At 37.4% G+C, this 25336-nt stretch overlaps 1 protein-coding gene across 1 annotated transcript in view; it reads right to left on the bottom strand.

Annotated features, from left to right (window-relative positions):
- The window catches only part of LOC131591881 (TBC1 domain family member 22A-like), a 141869-nt gene extending 122267 nt beyond the window's left edge, over positions 1–19602 (bottom strand). The window contains exons 1-4 of the mRNA XM_058862990.1: positions 19418–19602; positions 17011–17067; positions 15032–15372; positions 14105–14284 (exon numbers count right to left, since the gene is read on the bottom strand). Coding sequence (XP_058718973.1) covers positions 14105–14284; positions 15032–15372; positions 17011–17067; positions 19418–19479 — 640 coding nt within the window. The 5' untranslated portion in view covers positions 19480–19602. The remainder of the gene's footprint in view (positions 1–14104; positions 14285–15031; positions 15373–17010; positions 17068–19417) is intronic.
- Between the last annotated feature and the right edge of the window lie 5734 nt (positions 19603–25336).

Raw genomic sequence — 25336 nt, forward strand, 5'->3', positions numbered from 1 at the left:
CAACTTACTACATAAATGTATTATTCTTCCAAGTATTTTTGAGATACATATGAAAGGAATACAGTGTTCAAAGCAGGTAAAGCAGGTGTAGTAGTATTGAAGTCTACAAAAAACAAGGAGCAGCAGCATATGTTTTCAAAAAACATGAAGAAATTCACAGTACTTCTGCACACTAAATATGCATGGATGGAGGAAGTACAAAAGTATGCTTATACACATAACCCCAAGAAATTTCACAGTTTACAATAAATTTCTCCCTTATCCTTCATCTCAAGAAGTCGAGAGGCACTGGGAGAATAAAAAATGACCAAAGGATCAGTAACATTAGAAAAATATGACAGGACTAGATTTCAGTGTGAACCAAAGTCTCAAAGAAACAATGAAAGCAGAACTTGTACAGACTATAAACACAGATTAAGAGATAAATTCAAAAAGTCATAGACTGGCACAACAAATACACTTCATTATGAGTATGCTATCACTACAAACACAAGGACTCAATAGTAAAAAGATGCAAAAAGCAACTGAAACAAGTTTAATTCATTGTCATACTCCAACTGTGATCACCACGCATAAGCTGCCTGACACAAACCCCAGACAGCACCTGGTCGCATCACTTAACCTTGTTTCTCATTTTCTGATCTTCTTTTTCCAGCACACTTCTACTTCCTTTTCTCTGCCCCCATTTAGCAAAACTCCAGTTATTTCTTCCCTTCATGGTCACAGCTTTGCTAGTGCTATATCCAAATTTGGTATTTCTAAAATTATTATCAGGCACCATTGGTCTTGTAACACTGCACTTCCCTAAATGATCCTGGTGCTTCTTTCTATGCAATGACACTCTTTAGGCACCTCTCACACAATTCCCCCTTCACTACTTGTGAAATCCAGGCATACCATAGGGGGCTATCTACAACTTGTGTTAGCTTCTCACACTGTGGTTTGTTACAGACGGTAATTTCTCACATTGCCTACAGTAGTTCTCCACACCCCAGGAAGTTTGCTCAGCCTCCAAGCAGCTTCAGCATTGGCTTGCAGCCCCTACCACTTCTGCACCAAGCTTCAATTCCATCCACAATTTGATGCCAAGTAAATCCCCACTATACCAAGCACTACAGCATAAGTAACAGTATCACTGGTTATATTCATCTGAAAGCCAGAAAGGCAGGAACTGGTCAGAAGATGATGTAAAGGCCAAGTAAACATATAATATAAACAAGAGTAGAAAAACAGTATTTTATATAGTTTATGAACAAAAATAATCTTAAAAAAGAGATAATATCTGCCTTAGCTAAACAATCTACAAATTACATATGTATTTCCCTTCCACCCCAAAGCATGACAGTTAGCTCCAGTTGTTTTAATATCAGTGAAAGTCCCAGGTCTTCAAAAGCAAAATTTCCAACTGTGAATCTTCCTACTCTACTCCTCTTTGTGCAGTATTTATGAACAAATATGCTTTACTGGGTCTAATCTATTTGTGTCCAGGCTGAATGGAAACCAATCTTATGCATTAGTTTATTACTTCCTTACACAATCATTTTGCTCAAGTTTCAAGTTTTGGCTATCTTTACACACAACTATACCATTTACAAGACATATAATTAGTATATGAAGAAAATAGAAAATAAATTTTAACTTAGCAACTACTTTTACTATTTTCTAGTAACACAATTGTCCGTTCTCAACTCTACGCCTACCGAACCCAATCTGATCTTTCACCTTTCCATTTTTTTGCTCCACCTTTAACTCAACTCGATAGGAGTCCATGTCCAAACATGGGTACCAACCTCTAACAACTCATGTAAAGAAATAAAAATCATAAAAAAGGAAAATATGCAGATCTATTGTCACAATCAGAAATGTGAAGCACTTGATTAAATGAGTAACAGATCATCCCAAATCACCCAGTACAAAAATTCCACTTACTTTTAAGTCACTCATTTAAGGTCAAAGATAGGAAATTCACAAGCAAATTGGAATAGAGCTTATTTTTCCTCCCTCCCCTCCTGATGTTATTCTGCAATGAACATACGTTTAATTTAATTAGGGATAGCTTGGGCTATCCCTAATTAATTCCAAACAATAACACACACTATGGGAGTGGGTTCGAAAGGACTGCTCTTTCTGGAAGGAAATCTCAGCACTGGAGACATGGAAGTAAAAGCCAACGGTAAATTATCTTTTTTTTTTTACAATATAACACTTATTTGAAACAGATTCTTTATTTATCCATCATGTAGGATTTGGGAGTGAATATGTCCCTGCATTCTTCCATGCTGAACACAAATAATTATTTATGTTGCTTTGCCACTGCCTTATCCTCTCTGGAAGCTCTTTTTACACCTAGATTGTCTACTGGGCCTGCAAAGTCTTTGGCAATGTTTCTTCTCCCAGTATAGCTCAGAAAAAACATTTAAAGCTAATTTTTGTGTTTTTAAGTTTCTCAAACTCTCTTTTAGAAATGCTTCCATTCATTTGGCCTGATAGATTCATATTCTGCTCTGCTCTCCTTATTTGACACAGAACTTTACCTTTTGGATTGTATTTAATAACCTCCTCTACTCTGTTGTCATGCCATTCTTCTGAACTTTCTCAAGGCTTTTGCTTTGGTTTTGCTTTTGTAAGTGGTACAGTAATTGCTTTCAGGACAGAGAACTGTTAGACAGATAATTGCACAACTGAGAGTTCAGACAATTCCATCACAAATCATTTTACCCCTGTCTATTTCTTCACACTGACTGCTGTCCTGTATCACAGTCTTCCAAAATTCCAGGATCTCAGACTAATGCAAAAAAAAAAAAAAAATACAATTCTGGCCCTAATCTTTCACTACAGTGAGCTAACTCAACTACTATTTTCCCAGTGACAAAGAGCACACATTAGAACTCAAAGGGGCTGTGCAAGAATTCTCATCAGTAGCAAACCCCAAAAAGCACACAGTCTGACCCTAGCACCGTACTTTTGCTAAAACATCAATTCACATTATGCTTTCCTCTGATGGTTCATCACCAAAACATGAGGAAAGAAAACAAAAGACCCTGCCCTTTCCAACAGTTACAACAGCAGGACAAAAGTTGCTCCTGGAAGACTTAGTCTAACACTACTATAACATAAAATAAAAATGCTTCCAGTGATGAGAAAAAAAAATTGAAGCATATACACAAAAGTACCATTTTAGACATACATAAAAGACTGTCAGTAAAGCTAAATTCTAATACTGCTCTTAAAATACATTAACTATATGTACATTTTATTAGACATACATAACTAAATTTTACAGCAAGTGTCTCTATTACAGTCTTTAAGATGGACTTAATTCTTACAAATGACTCAACAGGTGAATTCCTAAAAATCAAATAACAACAAATAATTGATAGTTCCCCACAAAATCCTTCTTGATATTGAAGAAAGAAGTGGATTTGATGAGTGGACTCTTTGGTGAATGAAGAATTGGTTGAATGATCACATCCAGGGAGTAATGGTCAGTGGCTCAATATCAAGATGGAGATCAGTGATGAGCAGTGTCCCTCAGGAGCTCATACTTAGCCCCGTGTTATTCCATGTTGGTGACATATACTCCAGGATCAAGTGTACCCTCAGCAAACTTGAAGATGACGCTGAACTGAGTGGTGTGGTTGACACACCCAAGAGCTGGGATGCCATCCAGAGGGACTTGGATAAGTTGGAGAAGTGGGATCATGGGAATCTCATCAGGTTTAACAAGAACAAGTGAAAGGTCCTGCACCGGGGTTGGGGCAACCACCCACCAGTATCAACAAGGCCAGGAGATGGAGGAATTAAGGCAATAAACACAGGAGAAGGACTGATGGTACTGGTGGATGAGAGGCTAGACAGGTGAAAAAGCCAAACGTGTCCTGGGTGGCATCAGAAGCAGAATGGCCAGGAGCTCGAAGGAGGTCATTCTCTCCCTCTACTGCATTTTGGTGAGACCTCCAGGTGGGCATAGAGTAGTGCATGCAGCTCTAGAGTCCTCAGTAAAGGAAAGACATGGACCTTTTTGAAGTGAGTCCAGAGGGCCATCAAGATGATCAGGGGGCTATAATGCCAAACAGATTTTTAAGTTTTATACATTTTCCATATATTTGCAGCTCTGTTGACTACTATTATATATTATTATAACTATCATATAGTTATATAGCTCCTTAACTAACTATAGTATTTTGCCTACCCCATTACTTAAATTTTAGAACAATAAGCTAACTTTCCTGGAATCTTATTTAGTCTTGCCTCTACAGTGTGAACCAAGGACATCCTTATTTTCTATATATACTGTAGACAAAATAATTGTGGGGTTAGAAGCTAGGGGCAGCTTCAGTGGGGGGCATAACCAAAAGGGGGGATTACTTAATTAATTGTTCTTCTAATTGGATAATTTCTGTTAATTATGCTAATTGTTAAACTAATAAAATTGTCAGGATCCTGAACTGTGTGTGCATCTTGCCATATTTGCACCATGAAGGACCCTTATTAAAGGAAACCACTTTTTATCATCTTAATATTGTTTGACTTGTGGCATCAGCTGGACCACCTCTCCTATGAACACAGGCTGAGAGAGCTGGGGTTGTTTAGCCTGAAAAAGAAAAGGCTCTGGGCAGACGTTGTAGCCTTTCAATACTTAAAGGGAGCTTATAAAAAAGATGGGGACAGATTTTTTTGTCAGTCTGTTTTGATATGACAGTGGGTAATGGTTTTAATCTGAAAGAGAGTGGCTTCAGACTAGATATAAAGAAGAAATTTTTTAGTTGTGAAGATGGTGAAACACTGGAATGAATTGCTCAGAGAAGCTGTGAATGTCCCATCTCTGGAAACATTCTGGGTGAGGGTCTCCAACCAATGTGACCTAGTTGAATTGCAGGAGAGTTGAACTAGACGGCTTAACGGTCCCTTCCAACTTAAACTATTCTATGATCTGAGTATTTTAATTAATCACTAATATATTTTAAATATTTTAATTAATTATTAAACTATTTGTCATCAGCTGAAATGTTACATTCTCCCTAATCAAAGCTAAACGTCAGTGAAATGTCATTAGAGAACTCCTTCCAACTGCAGATTTCCCAAAGAATTAGACATCATAGTTTTACCTTACTGAGTATGTCCCAAAGCATAGATTTTCTACGAAAGAATTTTAATTGCACCTACAAATCAGACACACATTTTCAATCAAGATAATACTGAAAAAATATTCTTGCTTCAATATAATTAATTATTTTCCTAAACTTCCAGAACAATTATTTTGAAAATGAGCATTTGTAAACATTCTAATTACAGACATGATCACTTGTTAAAAGTGTGATCAAAGAACCAGCTGACATTAGGCAGATCCAAAAACAGTATCTGTAAAACCATGTCTATGAACTCTGTCCCACGCTGAAAGGACACTTTCTGAAGAAACAGCTTAAACGTCAGCTGTTACTCTTTTTCAGCTGCTTCATTATTTGACATAATTCTGTGAAGAAGGCATATGAAAGAATTTATAAATCCCCATAGATTTTAGACAAAAAGTATCTCAATTTGCTCCCACTAGCCAACCATCACTTCTGCTTAGGAGACAGCAGTTACTTTCCACAGAAAAATTGTTGCTTTAGGATATCTTATTATGAGGGTATAATGTGGTATGAAAATTCTTCAAATTAATATGATTAACTTAATTTTGGAAAAAAATTGTTTTATCTGGTTTACTACAGTACATTTACAGATACGTTTCCTTTCTCTGAAGAAGAAAAAGTTTAAAGCAATTGCTCTAACAGAATCCCTAGAATTATCCTTTCACTGTATTTAGATTTAAAGACTTCTCATATTCCATAAATATTTCATGGGGAATTTTACAAAGAAAACATGCCATTAGTTTACCAGCCTTCAACTGTACAAGCAATTACTGGAGTTATTACCCACTACACCTAAAACACATGAGGGCAAACAACCAAGTCTACAAGTATTTTTCTTGGAACTACAAGCTAATCATTCTATCTGTTACAAACATATAAAAAATAAGAAATATTAAAGGAGTTCAAAATTTCTTTTTATGTATTATTCATTTTTCATACAGCTGTTATTTCATTGAGCTTACTATAAATGGCTGCATAAAGTGATGGCCTGCATGAGCAACTCCATGATAGATATGATAAACTAGAATTACATGTTTTATGCTCCTATAACATAAATTCTTTGGATATTTTAACTATACAAAGCTGGAAAATTCTTTCAAAAGCACAGATGCACAGAACTGCAGCTCCCCCAACAGTATGTTATAATACAGGCAGTACATATAGAAAATAGCTTTAATAGAGGGCTTGTTATTACTATGGCAACCACAGCAACTGGTTTTCAAAATGAATAATAGCTCTGTTAGGCACTTCACTAATTTATTTTTTTTTTAATAAAACACTGCCCTTAATCTTCTCAATGGAACAAAGAGTTATTCTGAATGCTGCAGAAACAGGAAATAAAGTCCAATCCACCTTTGTAAATACAGGGTAAGGTGCTTTTCAGAGCCTTTGCTAGAAAAGAGTAGGAAAGTACATCTTGTCTGCTACTTCACATAAAAAGTCACAAGCAGGTGAGGTTGGTGTTACAAGGTACAAAAAACACAAGTAATTAGGAAAACTAAAATAGACAAAAAGATTATTGAAACTGCTAAGACCTGCAAGATGTGAAGACAGTGATGGAAATAAGTAATGAAGAATAACTGTGTCAACAGACAATGCTGCTCTACACTGCTCCCCCAAAACATTCAATTTCTGTGCATCATCAACTGTTTTTGTTTTTACATAAATGCCATTGAAACAGTTTCTAACTTTTCACATACAACTAAGAAAAAGCTTTTAAACCCTATTCTGAATGTTCAAAGAAACAAAAAGCAGCTCTTACTGATTTAATTATGAGTCTTTCCTCCAGTTGTTGCACTGGAAATATGATTTTAGTTTAGCTTTACATTAGGTTCTATTATATTAAATTTCTGATAAGGCTAGCCCTTAACCTCTAATCCACATAACTTCTTCTCAGTTAACTGCAAACATATATTATGTCCAGAATAGTTGTCCATTGTGGCTAAAACACATGTGAGAGCATACCAACAATCTGCATCAGGGAGACAGCATAGCACAGACATACACAGTGAAACTAGCTTCACTGTGTTTACCTTCCCAGACAAGTTTTATGTACATCTTCCAGTTCTGGGCATTCTGCTAATGAAGTAACAATGACTTATGTTCCTACTTTACTTAAAGTGAAAGAGATACTGAAAACCTGAATGATTAATTATACTTCCTTGAGCCTTCGTAAACTGACTTACAAGCTGTATGTGCCACTCATTGCAACCTGTACATTGCAAATCTTGCTGTTCAAAAGCTTCAGGACACAGAGCATGTTCAAAGCTCTCAGCAGTCTTGTTCGTGACATTCTTGGTAAGTCCCTCCCCTAGCACAAGGTCTGCAAGAAGTCATGAGTAGAGGCAAAGCTGCTCCCTCAGTCTATGACTTCAAGAGAGAACACTAAGCCTCTCTCACCCATCTATTTTAATGGATACTACAGATTTCACAAAGTGTAAGTTCAGTTTTCATAATGCTATCAGGTAAGGAAGGGAGACAGCACACGAAAAACAAACAGCCATACAAACACAAAAACTAAAAGAACACTTCATCATATAGTATCTCTCTTTATCCTAGTTCATCTAAAATATCCTAGTTCTTCAGACTAAAATATCCCTCTCACTGTATTGTTCACCACATGGCTAAGACTCACACACTGTTTTTGAACACCTGTTCACAAATCAGTGCAATGATGAAAATTCTGCTAAAATTTTACTAGACACAAAAACCCCTTTTAACCAATCTTGCAATTTGGAGTAGAATGCTATCTAATTATTTTCTTTTTTTTTTAACCACCAAGGCAATATTTTTTAACTACCAAGGCAATTTTGTGTGCACACAGGAATTTAAGTGATAATTTAGTCTTTTGGTTTTTTTAACAGTAACTCCTTCACATCAGCTGAACTTACTGGGGCCACTGTAAAGCTCTACATCCAAATTCACTTGTAAAAAGACATAGTACAGAACTCCACTCCTTGTTAATGGAGCCATGAGTATAATATCGGAGTTTTAAGGACTGTGCCAAGAGCACACTTCATTTTGAGCAGAACAATGGTTTAAGCCTCATCTGTGTAGCTCACAATGCCTCTTATCCATTTATTAATTTGAGTAATACTTGAAGACTGAAACCCTTGACCAAAAAATAAGGGAAAGCTTGAGGTTACAGGCTTTTTTTTCAGAACTGAGAAAAGGGAAAGATTACCTTATTTGTTAATAGGAGCTCCAGCTGTTCAGCCTTACTCTGGTTTTTTTTCCCCTTAATAAAAACTTAATTCAATGAAAGGTGGTGTTTGGAACACATAACAGTAAGGAGTCTTCACTCAAGTCAAAATTAACAAATCCTTGTTAAAAGATAACAATATTAATCTTTTAATTAAACTAGAGCTCTTCTGTAAGACCTTTGATACAGACCCCCACAACATCCTTGCCACTGAAACTGGAGAGAGTTGTTTGAGGGATGGGCTGTTAGATACTGACATTCAGTCAGTTCCTTATCCAAAGAGTTACAGTCAATAGCTCAATTCCAAGTGAAAACCAGTAACGAGTGGCGTCCCACAAAGGTCCACACTGGGCCAATACCATTTAGCGTCTTCCTCGATGACACTGACAGAGGGATGGAGTGCACACTCAGTAAGCTGGCAGATGACCCCAAGCTGTGATGCAGTGGATTTGCTGGAAGGAGCATATCCCATCCAGGGAGACTTGGACAGGCTTAAGAGGTGGGCCAAGGCAAACCCCATGAAGTTCAACAAGGGGAAGTGTAAGGTCCTGCACCTAGACTGGAGCAACCACTAGAATCATCACAGGTCTGGAACTACTATGTCAATCTAGGATGTTAACAAAAGAGAAAATACATCCTCAAGAAACAAACTATGCAAAATCTTCTCAAAATTGTTTCAGGAATCTATTATCATCTAGTTACAACAAAAAAATCATAAATTAGTACTTTACATTGAAATATTTCCCTAGAGCAGTAATCAGAATAAATGCTTACTAGTAAATAAAAATAAATAATTATGAGACCAACCCACAGAAAATGGGAAGACAAAATACTAATCCTGCAAAAAGTAACTAAAAAAGTAATCAATAATGGATATTTAGCATTCATTTCTTCCAGAAGACTCTGAATCAATAAAAAAGATGTTACAAAGTCTATTGGTAGAATACTGCCCTTTTTTATTAAATTTTTTAATTAGCTAAATAGGAAAGCACATCTCATAGCTAAAAAGCTAACTAGAACAGAACAAGAATCAGAGAGGACACCTTTTGGTGATAATTTGAAAAGACAGATATGACTGATGGCACGTCACACAAAGCAGTAGGACACGTTAACTTTATACTATATATCAACAAACTGAAAGAAGAATAGGCACTCACATGACCAACTACAAGTAATTCACAGCTGCAGGGGGCATTAAAATTCTAAATTACACGGATGTACTAGGAGCACAGAGATAAATCACTGTGTAGCTTAGTGCAGATAAATTAATGAAGCTGGGAACAATATTAAATCAAGTTCATTTCAATTAATGTATTTTGTAAAGTTATTGAAACTTTTCAATAGTACCAGTTTGGCAAGCAATTTAATAGGACATAACAGACTGCTGTTACAGAATACTAGATTTATGAGTCATAAGTGAAAGAAAAGGTAATTAGTATGTTAGATCAGGTTTAATATAAATCTAGAATGGATGTGACCATGAATAGGAAAACCCTACTTTTCAAATTGCAGCAACAATACAGAAGACCTCTCTGATGGGGAAAAAGAGACATCTAACATGCTTTCTTTCTGAATTTAATTTCCAGAGACCCACTCTTGAATTCACAGACAACACAGACAACCAGCTACTGTTATGAGATAATCTGAGATTACAGCATTTTTAATTCCTGTAAAACTACACAAGTATTTTTTGCCACAATCATACTAATCAAAAGTTCAGCTATTCTCTAAATGTTCTGAAAGACTTCACAACATTATCCACTACTTCCATAGCAAAGGACTACCTAAGAGACAGCACCCAGCTCAGGAGCTTGTAGTACCCTCTGAAAAGGTCTTCTTTTCTGAGACTTGGTCAGAAGGAAGAAGAGAAATAGATGAGTGTTTAAAAAGTACAATGAAAAGTGCTCTTGAATGTGTACAGCAGCTGGAATAAATTTAAGATGGGAATACTTTACAATTTTCATGGGTGCTTTTACAGGGCCTTCTCTTATTTTTGTCAAGGTAGTATGCTAAAACTTCAACATACTATTTTATTCTGCTTGGGATTGGTTGTGACTAAGTAGGAAAAAAAGTGACCCTAACATGGAAAACAATTTTACAACTGAAGAAATTAGTTGGTTTGACTCTGAAATGACACGTTATATTGCATAACAGTAGCATTACAATGTTATGAAGTTTTATTAAACCAAGAGAACATGGTACACCAAGCTTACCATTGGTTGTTGTTTTACTTGAACACTTCTCACATCCAGTTAAATACTCATTAGCCATATATGTGTAAAAAAGCAGAAAAATAGTTGATTTGAAGATAAAGGAGGAGTTAAGGAAGTGCTTTAATCAGCTAATTTTTAAACTGGTATTAAAAACCCATCATAAATCTGCTATGCTGAAGCTTCAAGTATGCAATAACTCGTTGCTTTGTCAGATTTTATCAACATTGCATACATTGCATTTGCACAGTAAACAGCTCCCTGTTTTTTTTTTTTACAAACATTTTACAAGATTATTGAAAAACACAAATTTAATAAAAATAATTAAACTTTAATTGGAAACCTGATAGACATAGCAGTACTGTTCCTCTAATATGTACAAAGTGGTCTGTGAAGGAAAGAAAAATGTCTTCTCAGAAATACTTCCCCATGCTGCTTTGTTAAAGTTCTGTTCTCTCTTAAAGCAAGCAACTGTTTGCAAAAGATTCTGCAAGCCCAACTTCGCTCAGTAATGCAAGGTCCATTACAAAGAAAGACAAGACCTGAAATGAAGTAAGTCTACAGCAAACTGACTGCAAGTCAAGCACAAACACAGGTTGATTGCACAAAACTACTGTGAATTATTCCTGCTGAGTAACCTGGCATGCAGTACTGGGAGTGGGAAACTATTCAGACCCTACAGTCTACTCTGCAACTGTCTCCCAAACTCGGCTATCCTAGAGTCCCACTCTGCCTCCTGAAGCTGCCCCTGTGCACCTCACTGTGATCTAACTGACAGGGGTCAATCCTGAAGTCCAACCAAACTGCTTCTCACAATAGGCTCCTTCTATTAGCCCACATTTCTTGCAGTACCTACCTATATCCACAAGTTCAAAGTATCTAGCCTGTAGACCAAACCCAACTCCAAAATCTCTTAGTGGTTTCCAATGACTAAAATAATCTTCACTTCCAAATTTATACACATAATCCATCTTTTTGATAGTTTTCTTGTGAAAGAACATACCCTTTCACACCTCTAGTTGGCATACAAGACTAAAATTGCATTTTACACTATCTTTATAGGATAATGCTTATTCGAGTGTGACTGAAAATATTTCAAGGTCATTTGTATTACTTTGTATTCATAGTCAATGCTGATTTCTCCCATTATGATAAGAGGATATGTGCATGAAATGGCTACAGTTCCACAGATTAACTTACTTTTATTTTGCTTTGAAAAGACTCGTTACATAATCTATTTCAACAATATGCAAAACTAGATCAAGGAAACAAACACAATAGAAATACTTTACTTCTGTTACTTCTACTTTCAAATAAAATCAAGCCTAATACTTGCAGAAATGAAGAGAAATATTTACAAAAATGTCTCCATGTCTTACTAATTTCATTTTGTTACAAACAAAACCCAACTATTTGTGGATGTAAAACAAAACAGACCCACACATACCACATCAACACACATACGCACAGACAGAATAAGCCATCTGCAAAAGAATAGCCAGCTATCCCTGTATTACTCACCACAAACTTTAGCTTGGAGCCTACTGCCTAGTTTCTACCTTAATACATTTCCAGTATTGTTCTGAAGAAAAGCATGGGGAAAAAAAAACAAAACAAAACCACAAAAACCACCTTAACAACAAATTTAAAAATCTACCACATACAACCTGCAATGCTTTCCCAGTCTACTGCTGTGATTATAAATCAAGAATACTTGTTAAACATAATCTTCACCGTAGCACAGAGCTGAACCAAACCATATACCAACAATGCTACTACTATCATATATGATCTACTCCTAAGAGCTTCATGATCATCAAGAGCTTGCACATCATCAATACCAAGTTTATTTCTTCCACTAAAAAAAATCATATATTACCCATAGATAAATAAATATAGATGTATGTGCTATTGGACATATTCTAGATACAAAAGGCAAAATATTTACATTAAAAATCAAAACTGGGTGTAAAATTCTATTCACACAACTTCAAACTGTACTAATCAGTTTGTACAGCAAGAGAAAGAACAAGCTTCCAATAAACAGATGTAGAAAAGGCATTATTTAGTTGTTTGTACAATAAATAATATTGCAAGCTTACTAGATATTTTTCACACTTGAGTAACATGGAAGCATATTCAAATTTTACTTTCCTACATATATTTCAGTGTGAGATCCATAAAGTTCAATAGCAAAAAAAAAAGCCAAAAAACACTAGTTTGTTTAAACAGCATTGACTAAGTTCACCACAGGCAGGGTGACTGCAGTCCTAATAAGACTGGAAATTTTCTTCCAAAATTATTTCACCTTAATCCATAGGTCAGATTTACTGGTAAAGTATTCCAAACAAATTAGGCAGCACAAGTGAAATGGATAGGTTCAAACTGAACTCTGTCTTTCCTCTGATTTTGCAACCTTGTGTAACAAAGACTTCTACCATCACAACATTCTTAAGCTATGAGATGTCATGTTAGTCACAATCACAAAGGTCATAACATCTGCTAGATCAAAGGGCTAAAAAGCAAGATTTGATTACCATTTTCAAGTTTACCTAAAATACGTTTTAATACCTCCCTTTATTCCTAGTTGCATTTCATAAGAATGTCCTATAACTCACTGAAATGCTCAATCTCCTGCAGTTATTATAGTTACCATAATTATACTTTCCCAGCAGCAATCTGACAACAAGACACAGCATAGAGGAAAAAAAAAAAGTCACAACTTGGACTGTATTATATTGAAGAAGCCTCGTGACAATGACCAGGAAGGAGAGCATCAATTCAAGAACTGCAAGCATGCAATTTATACTTCTTTCTGTAAGTTTCCTGGAGATACTTCCAGAATGGTCTACCTCAAAGACATTTTCTTTATTCATGACTTTGCCCTCAATTCCTAATCACGAAGTTCTCCAAATGCAGTGTAATAATTCTGCTTCAGATTTTCACTTGGGATACAAAGCCATTTGATTCTGTGATACCCTCTCAGCACTTGTATTGACTATTCAGCAGCTAAAATCCAGTATACAAAGGGAACAGTCAAGTTATCTGACAATACATTTGTTTTCCCATTGACTTGTTGTCAGCATTCACAGATGAGACACAGAACTACTGTATCAGCCTGTGACCATGAAGAAGGCTTACTGAGTAGACAAGCAGTAATACTTACATGGCTCATCATTTTTCATTCTTATATATTTCCAAGCATGAAAATCATGCTTATATACCAAGCTGTTCCATTATCAGGCATTAACAATAAACACAGCTAATTATACTTTGGGGTGTTTTCTACAGAGATCAGTCTAGCGGGAAGAAATAATGTGAGAAAGAACAAGAAACCACTGAACACCCCATGTACTAGTAGGACATATGCAAATCATTGATTAAAAGCAGGAGTACTACAAACTTTCAATTTTATTCTTTCTTTTGCAAGATCAATTTTCAGTGTTGAAAGGATTAGATTCTAACCAAACCATATGCCAGGACAGTATATCAAACAGAAAAATCCCATCGTTTAAGAATAATTTAGATATAATTCATAGGTCCTATGGAGAAACACTCACCAAGATCTGTATTTGGGCCAGCAAGTAGCTGCCTAAATTTGTCTAATCGAGACGCTTCTCTCTCAGTTAATGCAGGAGTAACTGAGGTGCTGTAGTCTGCCATTCCACTTGCCAAGGGAGGTATGGAAGTTTGTGGAAGCGACTGTGATCTCTGCATGGAAGAATTTTCACTAGCATTATCTGAAGGGGAAAAAGTATAGTAGTTAGTAGGCCAGTAATCAGTTGAATTTAATTTGAAAATTTAAAATAGAATTCTGTTTTTGAAAAATGCAAACTCAAATACAGCAGAAGTGGACTTCAAATTACTTGGATTTAGCAAAAGTAGCTTTTTGCTTTGAAGCAGTATTCAACAACTAAAATACATCAATTAGAGATCATACTAATAGCAAGGCTTGTGGATTTCTAAATCTCTGTATTATTAAAAGCTGCTTTCATCCTTCCTAACATTCTTTAAAAAAAAAAAAAAATCACTGAGAAATCTTGAAATTATTGCAATTTAAAGCTTTTTACAAAACCATGGAACATATCACATGAGGGTGAATCTCCCAGTCCACCTACATTATTTTCTCCAGCTTTTCAATATATTTTAATTATAATTCATTTATATTTTTTCACAATAGTAGCATCACTATTAATTGAATACATCTTAGTACATTTAACTAATAAATTACATTCAATAGTGGAACTTCCTTCCAAAATTGGAGATTTTTTAAGGCTGAAAACAAAAAAGTTAAATTATTCTTCCCTCACACATATGCATTACAATTTAGTAAGGCATGCAATCTTCCTCTCAAATAAATCACTAGTGATAAACAGTATTTTTCTGTGATATTAATAAAGGGTTGGGAAGGGTTTACTGTCTTACAGGGACAAATATGGTAGCTCTCATCCTTTAAATTCCAACATCTTTTTCACTTTTCAACATACCTAATGAACTCGAAGTATGACCTTCACTGACTGATTTAACAAGCCTATTATCACCACATGCAGCTGAAGTCAGCTGTGCAAATTCCTCTTGTTTTTCTTCCTGTAGATGTTCTTCCTGAAATTTATGCTGTTCTTGTAGCTTGCTGTGATTCTGAATTACTTTGTGAGCTGTTTCCATGACCACTTCTGTATTTAAGTTTTCAGCAGCTATTGCTAGGAGTTCATCATCATCATCTCCAAGATCCCAAGCATCACTTGTGTTACTTTCAAATTCTTGGAAGGTGCTGACTTTCTTCAGTTTCACTGGAGTTGTAGGTGGCTTTGAACCTGGTTTTATCAAGCTGTTCAAAAACAAGTAATATTTAGAAAACTAGTAAGGAAGCAAAACGCTCTGGGTAGTACCAAACCCCATAAGCTCATAGTTGACACTATATAGGTAGCAAATATTTATCTCTCTACACTCATGTTGCCACTACATCCACCTATGGTAATATACAACTGAAGAAACCTGAGAACAACGGCTGTAAAAACTGACACTTTGTTGCTTTGAATAGAAACTAAACAAATCTTTCCTTCCCTTTTCTTGAGGGGAAAAAAAAAAAAAAAAAAAAAAGACCAACCCCAAAGTCACATGAAAGGGTTAGTACTAGAATAGCTTATAAAATAGGGCATACTGCACTGCTCTTGCTTCACCCATTTCTGTAGATTTCAGCCCTCTCAATGCAATTGCTGCATAACAGCACAGGAGCTGCAATCAAGCCACAGTCTACCCCTAAGTCATCATAAGCAATCACGCAACACAATCACTGTCATAAACAAACCAAGTCTTACCCTAAAACTCATTAAGTCTATCATTCCTCCCCATCCAGGCATGCCAGTATCGATTTCCTTCAGAACTTTGCTCTTCTCAGAGGAAAGATATTTCTTCTAGTTACTAGTCTAAGTGGACCCTGATCAGCTCCCAACCTTTCACCCCTCTGTCAACACACAGTTGACACAGGGATCAACACAAGGATCCCTCCCTAGCCTGGCACTTGTTCTCACTTACAGTAATGTAATCACATCTCCCTTCAGAAGTGAGCTGAATAACATATACAGTTGGGAGGGTTTCTTAGTCCATTCCCAAAAAATAAAGAAGTTGCTGACATTAATTTAATTGTGCGTTCACAGAATGGGTAAGATGGGAAGGGATCACAGATGGTCATTTGGCCCAAACTCCCTGTTCAAGCAGGGTTATCTTACACAGAATTGCATCAAAATGGTTCTTGAGTTAATTTCTGACCTCCCCATCTCTCCACCTGGGTTAGTTTTACTTTTCTCTGTTAAGATAAAGCAGGCAGAACTGCAAATCAGAAGTAGTTCTTCCCCAGTTCTCATATCAGTTGCAACTTTTCTGTTACGTGTTACAGGGAATATCTTCTCTAACAGGTGATACAACACACTCACCTAACTTGCCAACACTGTCTAAAACAGCAAGGTCTTTATTCTGTCACCTCAAACAATAAACCTGTTTTTTGTTACTGGGTCTCTATACCTCCATATTTTGAACCAATAAATCATTGGTTCATTGAAATTTTCTAGTTAATTTTCTAGTGAAAATTAACTAGAATGCTTACTTCTCGTACAGTCTGAAACTAGCCCTTGAAAAAAATCTAATAGAAGCATGACATCCTTCCAAGCAAATACTTGTCTCTGTAACACTATGTTTTTCACTTCATCACAATTTCCCATGTATAAGGCATTATAAATAAATTATAACAGTTGGCAATCTGCGTTAAGATCTGAAAGAGCTGATTTGTTCCTGCAAATATGGTAACAACCAGGAAGTCACAAAGGAGAAGTCAGAACAGAGAAGTGAAGATTATGACAAAAATTGAAAAAGGAAGATTAACAATGACTTTACAGCCAACAGGAGAAAAAAAAAAAAAGACAGAGGAGATACAAAATACTTGGAATATTTAAATATTAGGTTAACTTACGTTCCATGCAATAATGGATCAAAAGGTGGATGCTGAGCTCCATATACATGTTGAATACTAAAAGAAAAGAAAGATAGTTATCACATAAAAAATAAAACAAATATTTGGAGAGTTATGTGTATTGAATAGTCAATAATAAACAGAATTAAGATGTTCCAACAGCTCTGTTTCAAAAACTAAAAATCATGAAGCTGCAATTGATGTGCATACTAAGAAATAATTTAATAAAAATCATAGATTTGCTAAACAAGAACTCTGAGACCTAAGCAAAGGCCATTTTAGACTATTTTGCTTTTCTAACCAGGAATTAAAATAAGAAGTTAGATTCTGCAGTAAGAATCTACAAAAATTCTCTTCTTGGATTTATCATTTCTTCCTCTCTTGTAAAAAAATTAAAAATTCTCAAAGAAAAATCTATAAAGATTTAATCTTCTATGTACCCTTGCCACCCAAAATCCAAGTAGATAATTCTTAACCATTCCTAATGTACAAGGATGACAAAGCGGCAGAAAAATGCAGAAGGTGACAGGTTAGAGAATAAAAGCCATAGGAGTATTAAAAGAATTAAAAGAAACAAGCTTCCAGACTTGTTCACTAGCTTCTAACATTACAAAATAGCAAAATAGTGTGAAAATCAAAACTCTACAAATTAGAAGTTCATTACCTCCCAGTTACTGTGTATAGAACTATTTTGTAAGTAAAAAATGCCACAGAAGACACATCAAGACTTACGTGTGACTCCCAAATAGAAACTATTACGACAGAACTCACTAATTGTAAGAGAAATAAATTATATGTAACATTAACACCTAGCCAAACTTATAATAAAAATCACATAGAACAAACATGCCCTGCTGACATACCGAAAACAACCTCCAGACCATAAGGACAAGCAAGTCCAACCTTAGTAAACCTGAGACAGAACCAAGCCAGAAAGACTGCAGTCAAAACATTATAAGAGCAGCTCAGACTTTCACAAGAGGTGTAGCATTAACACCAGCGAAATTAGTCCTAGTGGTGACTGAAAATGGTGGTTTATCAAAACTCTTAATGATTTGTATGTGATTCCATGGAAATAAATTTCCCCCCAGCCATTACAGGGAACCACACGCCATCCTCTCCACAGGCACATTTCCTGCTCTACGCTCACGTGAGGGTCAGGTGTCACTGTCCATTTCCATACACACAAAATGGGCCTTTTCCTTACACCACTCTGCAAGTAACTGCAATGGAAATCCACTCAAACAGAAAGCAACAACCATCCTCTCGATGCCATGAAAAAAATAAATAAAAATCAAAGAGTACATTCTCCACAGTGTCCTTGTTTTTCCGCAAGCCCACAGTTGCCTGCAAATTAACTGCAACTATTTATAGATCTTATGCAAGAGAGGAAGGCCAGAAGTGTTTCACCCTCAAGAGATTCAGCTAAGTTACAAAGAAAACCTGTTAGAAGAAGTACAACAGTTGCACTGAAAAAGTCAGTTTGTAACTAAAGAAAAAAAAACCACGCCCAGTTAGTGCTTATGGGTAACTAAAAATGTAAGAAGGTGAATGATGAGCAAGACTATGTTGCTGATTCACATAAAGGATATAGAATACAGAGTGACTGTTCTCTGAGAACCACAAGCACACATCATTCTTACAAAAAGAACACAGAAAACTGTACTGCGAGAACAATTTAGGGATGAGACCAGAGATTGTTATTGTTAAGTAATCATCTGAACAAGTATTCCCAGCCTAATATAACAGTCGAAAGAGTTAATGTGACTTTGGGGATCTATTCCCTGGAAAATCTTGAATAGGAAAATGTACTTGTAGCTCTTTGCATTAATACAACGACTGGTCTGCTGTTCACACTTCAGGAAGAAAGTTGAGAAACTGACAATATTTTGAAATACATAGCAGAAACTAAAATATTTATATGCCTAGAAAATGCAGTGTCCTGTAAAGCATTTCCAAAATACCATAACTTGTATCAAGTTTCAAAACATCCTAACTTGGCACTGCTGAGAGTTACAAACTCCCACTCAAAATTCCCCGGCGACTACATTCCCAAGATCACGTTAACTCCTTTAACCATGATGTCAGACTGGGAAGGCACATTCAGATAATTCTTTAACCACCTTTCTGGCACAAGTTAGAGCCAACGCTAACACCACCAGCGATCTCCACCAGACCACCGGAGGTTCCCGGCACTGGAAGGCTCCGAGCACTGAGCTAACAAAGCAACCCGGTCACGGTCCCTGCAGCGGAGACTCACAGGAGCCGCGAGGTCCCGCTGGGCCGGGCGGCCGAGGGGCACGAACGCGGTGTTGGGGTCACAGCGAAGCCGAACGGGCAGAGACGCCCCCCCTGGCCCGGCATCGTCCAGGGGCCCGCGACACCGGCCTTCCGCGGCTCCTCTCACCTGCCCGGCACCTTCGCGCCGCTCCGCTTCCAGAACTGCTTCCTGCCCCCGTCGCTCGCCATGGCGGCGTTACCTCATCCCCCTCCGCGCTCGCGGCCCCGGCCCGCTCCCTCAGGCTTCACTCCCCGCCATTCCCTTCCACAGAAGCACCACTGAGCGCCGCCATCTTGGGACGGGAAAACAACCCCGCGCCTTATTCGCCCCCCGAAGCGGCCCGGAAGTTTGAGCCAACCAGAAGTGAGAATGCTGCCGGGTGGGGCCACTCGGGCCAATCGCAGCGAGGGGCTCTGGGGGCAGGCGCTGTGGCGGCGGGCCCGGCCCGGCCCGCGCTCCGGCAGGGAGGTTCCGGGGCTGTTCCCGGTCCACGGCGTTCCTGTTACTCGGGAGTTGCTTCGCGGCTCTCCGAGTGTCACGTTTTTAGACTTTAATCCTTTTTGATTGAACCGCACAGAGCAATTCCTCGGAGTACTGCTTAGAAGTGCAAAACTCGCCTTTTAAATGGATGGAGACACTAACTGGAGATAAGCGGGCGTTGGTTTATAACAAAACCCATCATATTTTTTTCCACTTCATATTTTTACAGTTATTACCAATTATCTACCCAGTTGGTAGCGATGGGGTGGGAGCGAAGGAACTTTAAGTTTCCCTTGTTTGAAAGTTCTCCAATCATTGTTCCCACTTCATTTATGGCTTTGAGATACATGAGGGGTTGTATTTGTACCTGCAGATTTCCCAGCAATTCTGATCCAAGGATACATCATTTCTGCCAAAAAAATAAGTATGGTTTTGTGTTATTCTTTGGAGTATGGCTCCTGAGAAAAACGGTGCTGAGTTACAGGATTTTTTTGCTGCATCTCAATGCAATTAAGCATACAATTTAACATGTCAACGATTGTTCAAGAAACATCCTGCCACGATTAAGCTGAAAAGCTGGCATAAAGTACAACACCTGATCGGCAGTGCAACATTTGTTCCTTCGTAAGTATTTCATGTGGAAGCTATTTCTTAAGAACTGACCAAAAAAAAAAAAGTTTTCTTTCTGCTTTGGGATTTACTTTAGCAGTTGCCTTCTAAGAACCTACAAAAATGAAATGTTTCACAGACCCTGTTAGTTGACCATCCACAGGTGAAAGCTGTAATTTCAATGCCTTTTGTAGATATATATGCTGTAGTATCACCTTCTCTGTTTGTGTCCTTTAAGTACGATTCATCTTACAGGTTCTGGACCTTGAGTATCATCAGCATTAATGGAATACACAAGAAAAATAAATGTAATATGATCTATGTCAGTTAGCTAAAGTGAAATGAAACCTGCAAAGTCATGACTGGAACTTGGCTTGGTCATAACTAGATAAATTTAAATTATACTTGTTGCTACTAGAATACAAAAATGAGGTATTTCACTTGTAACAGTCAAAAAAGTCATAAATCCATAAAACATATATTCCATCATTAGAATTAATACAGATGTTAAAACTGTGTTTTAGTTATTTTTATTTGTTCATTGTTGATATTTATAAAAGGGAAACATAGATTCAGCCTAGATAGCCCAAGCCGTCTGTCATCCTTTTGACAGTTGACCTGAATCCTGAAGTGATACCATTTAATTTTTGTGTCACAGCCATGTGGCACTTCTGGTTCATATTAGCAGTGGAGGTTTTGCTGAGTTACATCATCAAGTCAGTACAAGGTTAACTGTATTGTTAATATTTCATTATATTAAGTATTTGTTACCTTGTGCCTAAGTTCAGAATTTTGTGCTGGAAACAATTGGCTGTTGCATGGATTGTTTCATGAATACATCTGACTTGCAAACGGGGCTACATTTGTATCAAGAGCTGCAAGCGCCCTCCACTGCTATTGTGAAGGGCTGCTGCCAGTTTTAGACCTGTGGACTGAATACAGAGCTAGCTGCTGTTGACTTTCAGGAAGGCAAGGATAATGTTTTTATTCCCTTCCCATTATTTTTTATATTTTTCTCCTTATCCTGAGTTTTGTTTTATCCCTGACACAAACCTGTGTTGCCAAGGTTCTGGAGATGCAAGGGATTTAGAAGGCGGAACCTTTCAAGACCTCATCAGGTAAATTAGGTACAATTCTTCATGCCTACCACTCATGTTGATCTGGCCACAAAGAGTGTGTCCCTGAAGAGAACTTATCAAATGGTACTAATTGAGTATCACAAGAAGGTAAGTTCACAGCTGTGGAAGGAGAATTTGGTCTGAACATGTATTTTAGCAGTGTTACTGCTTAACTTTACAGAAATGTAGCATGAGCAGCTGAGGGCGTGGTTCCACTGCCAGTGTCCAGGTGCTGCAGTCACCACTGGGACTCACCTGCAGCTGGTGAGCACAGCCCTCAGGAGCATCCAAACAGCTATTTCAAATCTGCACAACTGTATTAACTAGGCTTTGCCACATGGGGACTACAGTTATATTTCAGGTACCATTTTTATGGTAATTTCTGTTATTTCAGAATAATAAAAAATATTAAAATATCTACTGTAGTATTTGCTTTGTTTCATGAAAAGTTGTATGCAAGAATTTATAATTAGGAAGTGGTCTGCTACCAGTATGGTCAAATAATGTATTGCGCTACGGGGTAGCTTGTAGACTTCTTTGTTTTTCCTTTTCTTCGTTTTTTTTTCCCTATTAAATTTTCTTTCTTTTTTTCCATTTTGTGCTCCTTTTAACTTGAGCATTTTTCAGAATCAAGTACCTGCATACAGCTGGTGACTGTTACTGAGGGTGCTTGGGAAGTTTTTGTATGTTCTAGAATGTACACGTGTAGCCATGCTCTTGGCTGACTAAAATTAGGAGTGTTGTGGCTTGCACTAGCAATGTTTTGAACAAAGTGGGCACTGGGATGTTTATTTAGTGTGATAGCTGTTGAGCTGGGCATCCAGGTGGACATTCAGTTTGGGTTTTAGCTCATGTGTTCTGGAAAGCCTCTGCTGTGCTGGTGTAGTTACACAGGTGGACTTCTCTGTGGAGGTGCAGCAGTGTCTTGGGAAAAGATTTTCTGACAACAGATGTGAGAGTATAGATTGGTGCTAAACATAATTAGCTAAGCTGACCACAGCACTCCTCTGCTGCATTCAAACAGTGTGGATTTGCAGATAAAGTTGCATCAGCTGGGGAGTGTTTTTTCATGCTGATCCTTACACTGCTGTGTCAGCAAAATGCTGCAACTGTAAGGTGTGGCTTAAACTCACTCTACAAGCTGACAAGGTCATGTGTCTCTACATGCATTTTTTCTGTTTGCTTTAGTCAATAAAGAAAAAAAAAAAAGTGAATTCTAATGAGACACTTCCATGTTGAAACATTATTGTATGCACATTTTTAGTGCTCTAACAAGCTAGTGGAAGTTCTAAAGCACACAATGGTTGCTGTTAGCTCTTTTGTCTGGTCCATGGGCATGCCTTTCTACCAAGTCATTGTCTCCATGTACTTTAATGTGAATATCATGGAAGAAAGTGTTCTTGGAAGTAAAATTGAGCAAATGGAGTGAAGTTACCAAACAAAATCAGAATTCAGGTAGAATCAGAGAGAGGAAGACAACAGTTATTCTTGGGCAGAAAACAATCCCAGAGTGTACAGTACTTGGTACTTGGACAAAAGGATATGAAGCAAGATAAGATAAAAGGTATAAGCAATCATGTAGAGCCAAGGAAGAAAGAAAATAGGGATGTCAAAGAAGAAGGATAAGCAATAGCTACATTACAACAGGTTAGACATGGTCCAGCAAATCACTAGTCACAAGAACTCTGTCAGGGCGGTGCAATTTTTCTCCAGGAAAAGAGAAGGAATCAGCATGAGAAAGTAATGGCCAGGAGGAGTTATCATTGAAGACATGCCATCACTGCAGTATTTTGTAACTTTTTCTCTGTAAATGGCCTTTCCTATTACACATGAATTGAAAAAGATTTTGGAAATAATAGGAAATTTGCAAAAATACATTTACATTGGTAATGCACATATATGGACACTCACACTCTATTCAATATTAGTGAAAGAAGGCTGTGAAACAGAGAAATAAATAAACAAATAAGTGCTGGTTTGGGGTAAATGTCTTTGTCTTGTTTCTCCATCTAGAAGACTGATTGATATTGGTAGTTTTCAAAAGTTGTCATTCACTAAACTATTAGTGGCAATGCTCATGTTGGCGTTTTATGCATTTTAGGTGAAGGTTTTTTGCTTTATTTTCGTCTGTATCCAAACATCAACTGGCACAGCCTGCTGGATATAGCCTGGTGCTGCACTCTGTGTCCAAGGACTGCTGCTCACCAGCAGAAATGCTCTTTCCTCAAGTCTCACGCAATATGCAGTTACAGCTTAAATGACTCAGAGAAAGAGGAACACTTTTTAAGTGGAAGTGCTGGGTGGAAGGCTGTTGCAGTCCACAACTTCAGGATCTCATCCAGAGAAGCAGCAGGATTCTAGGGACCAGCATGAAACACCAACCGAGACGGGCTCCCGTTCATGAAACCATTTATTCAGCATGGGAACAAACAAACAGAGGCACAGCAGGGGTTTTTGAGGGACAGAACCCCCGAGGGTCTCCACCTTTGAGGGTGGAGCTCAGGGTCAGGGACCAGTAGGAGCACACCAAGGGAGAAACCCCCAGGGACTCAAGCCAAATCAGAACTCCTGGGCCGCCCTTCACAAGGGGTTTGAGGTGGGACAATGTAACCCTTTGTCGTCCCTGAGGCACACTGCCACAGAAGACAGAGAAGTTGGGAAAAACAACAGATCCTCTTTCAAATGTATTTCTATTTCCTTGAAATTCCACCTATTTGTGCCTCCTTCATACAACAAGTGTTTGAACATAGCATTACAGCATGACAGAACTTCAAGCCCAGACTAATAAATCAATGTATATTTGTCTCTGAGACATGATAATTCTCTTATGTTCATTGTTGAGAGAAACTTATTTTCTTTAAATTATATAGGTCATATCAGTTTCTGAATTACACATTCAACTTACTATCAGAACAAGGTGAAAAGCAAAATCATTGGAGCATTAGTTTATGTTTCTTGAAGGTAAAAGGTCTCAAGATATTGGGTGAACTTTAGAGATTCCAGAAGACCTGCTTAGTACTGTGATTTGATGAGGAGATTAAAAAAAAAAATAAAAAAATACAGCTGGCCTTACAGTGTATTGCATAGATGTAATTTCCAGAAGTATCTTCATTGTAATACATTACAGTTGTTATTCAATTCAAGTGAGTTGTATCAAAGCCACATTTTTTTCTTTTGAAAGAGAAATGGAATTTGTTAATTAAGAGGTAAGTCTTATCAGGTCTCATACATTGAATATGAGGTTTCATAAACTGAAAATTTATTGCTGGTTTGGTGGTTTGTGTAGGCTTTTGTTGGAGAGCAAATGTAAACATGAGCAACAAGGGTAACGAAGATAATACAGTTGGAATCCCAGTAACAGTCTTTCCAGCATGACTTTCAGTAGAAAAGAGTTACTGAGTGCTCCTGGGGTAATGCTGTTGGCTGAGCTGCCCATTTTACTAGTGAGAGTGTTGGAAAGGCTTAGGATTTAGTAGCAGAGATGTTGAGAGCCCGGTGAAAGAGACACAAGCAAAATTATAGTGCAAGGAAAATGGGAGTAGGTACAGATTTTTGGGTGAAAATATATGATAAAGGTAACAAAGTATTTTATATGTTTGCTTTTTGGTGTTGCTGCTCCTTATCCAAGAGGTATATTCTGTTAGTGAGTTGGATTTACAAAGCATTCTTTAGCTGAAGATGATAAATGTTGTCCCATATTTAATACTGTTAGGGGAATTGGGGAAAAAGAAAAAAAACAGAACCTGCAATATTTTCTTTTTAGATCTTGTTACTTTTGAGAAGTGGGTAGGAATTGTAGACAGTTCTCAGGTAAGTGAAAAAAAGAAAACTCAGACTA

Source organism: Poecile atricapillus, chromosome W (genome assembly GCF_030490865.1).
Source record: "Poecile atricapillus isolate bPoeAtr1 chromosome W, bPoeAtr1.hap1, whole genome shotgun sequence".
In the NCBI taxonomy this organism is placed as follows: domain Eukaryota; kingdom Metazoa; phylum Chordata; class Aves; order Passeriformes; family Paridae; genus Poecile; species Poecile atricapillus.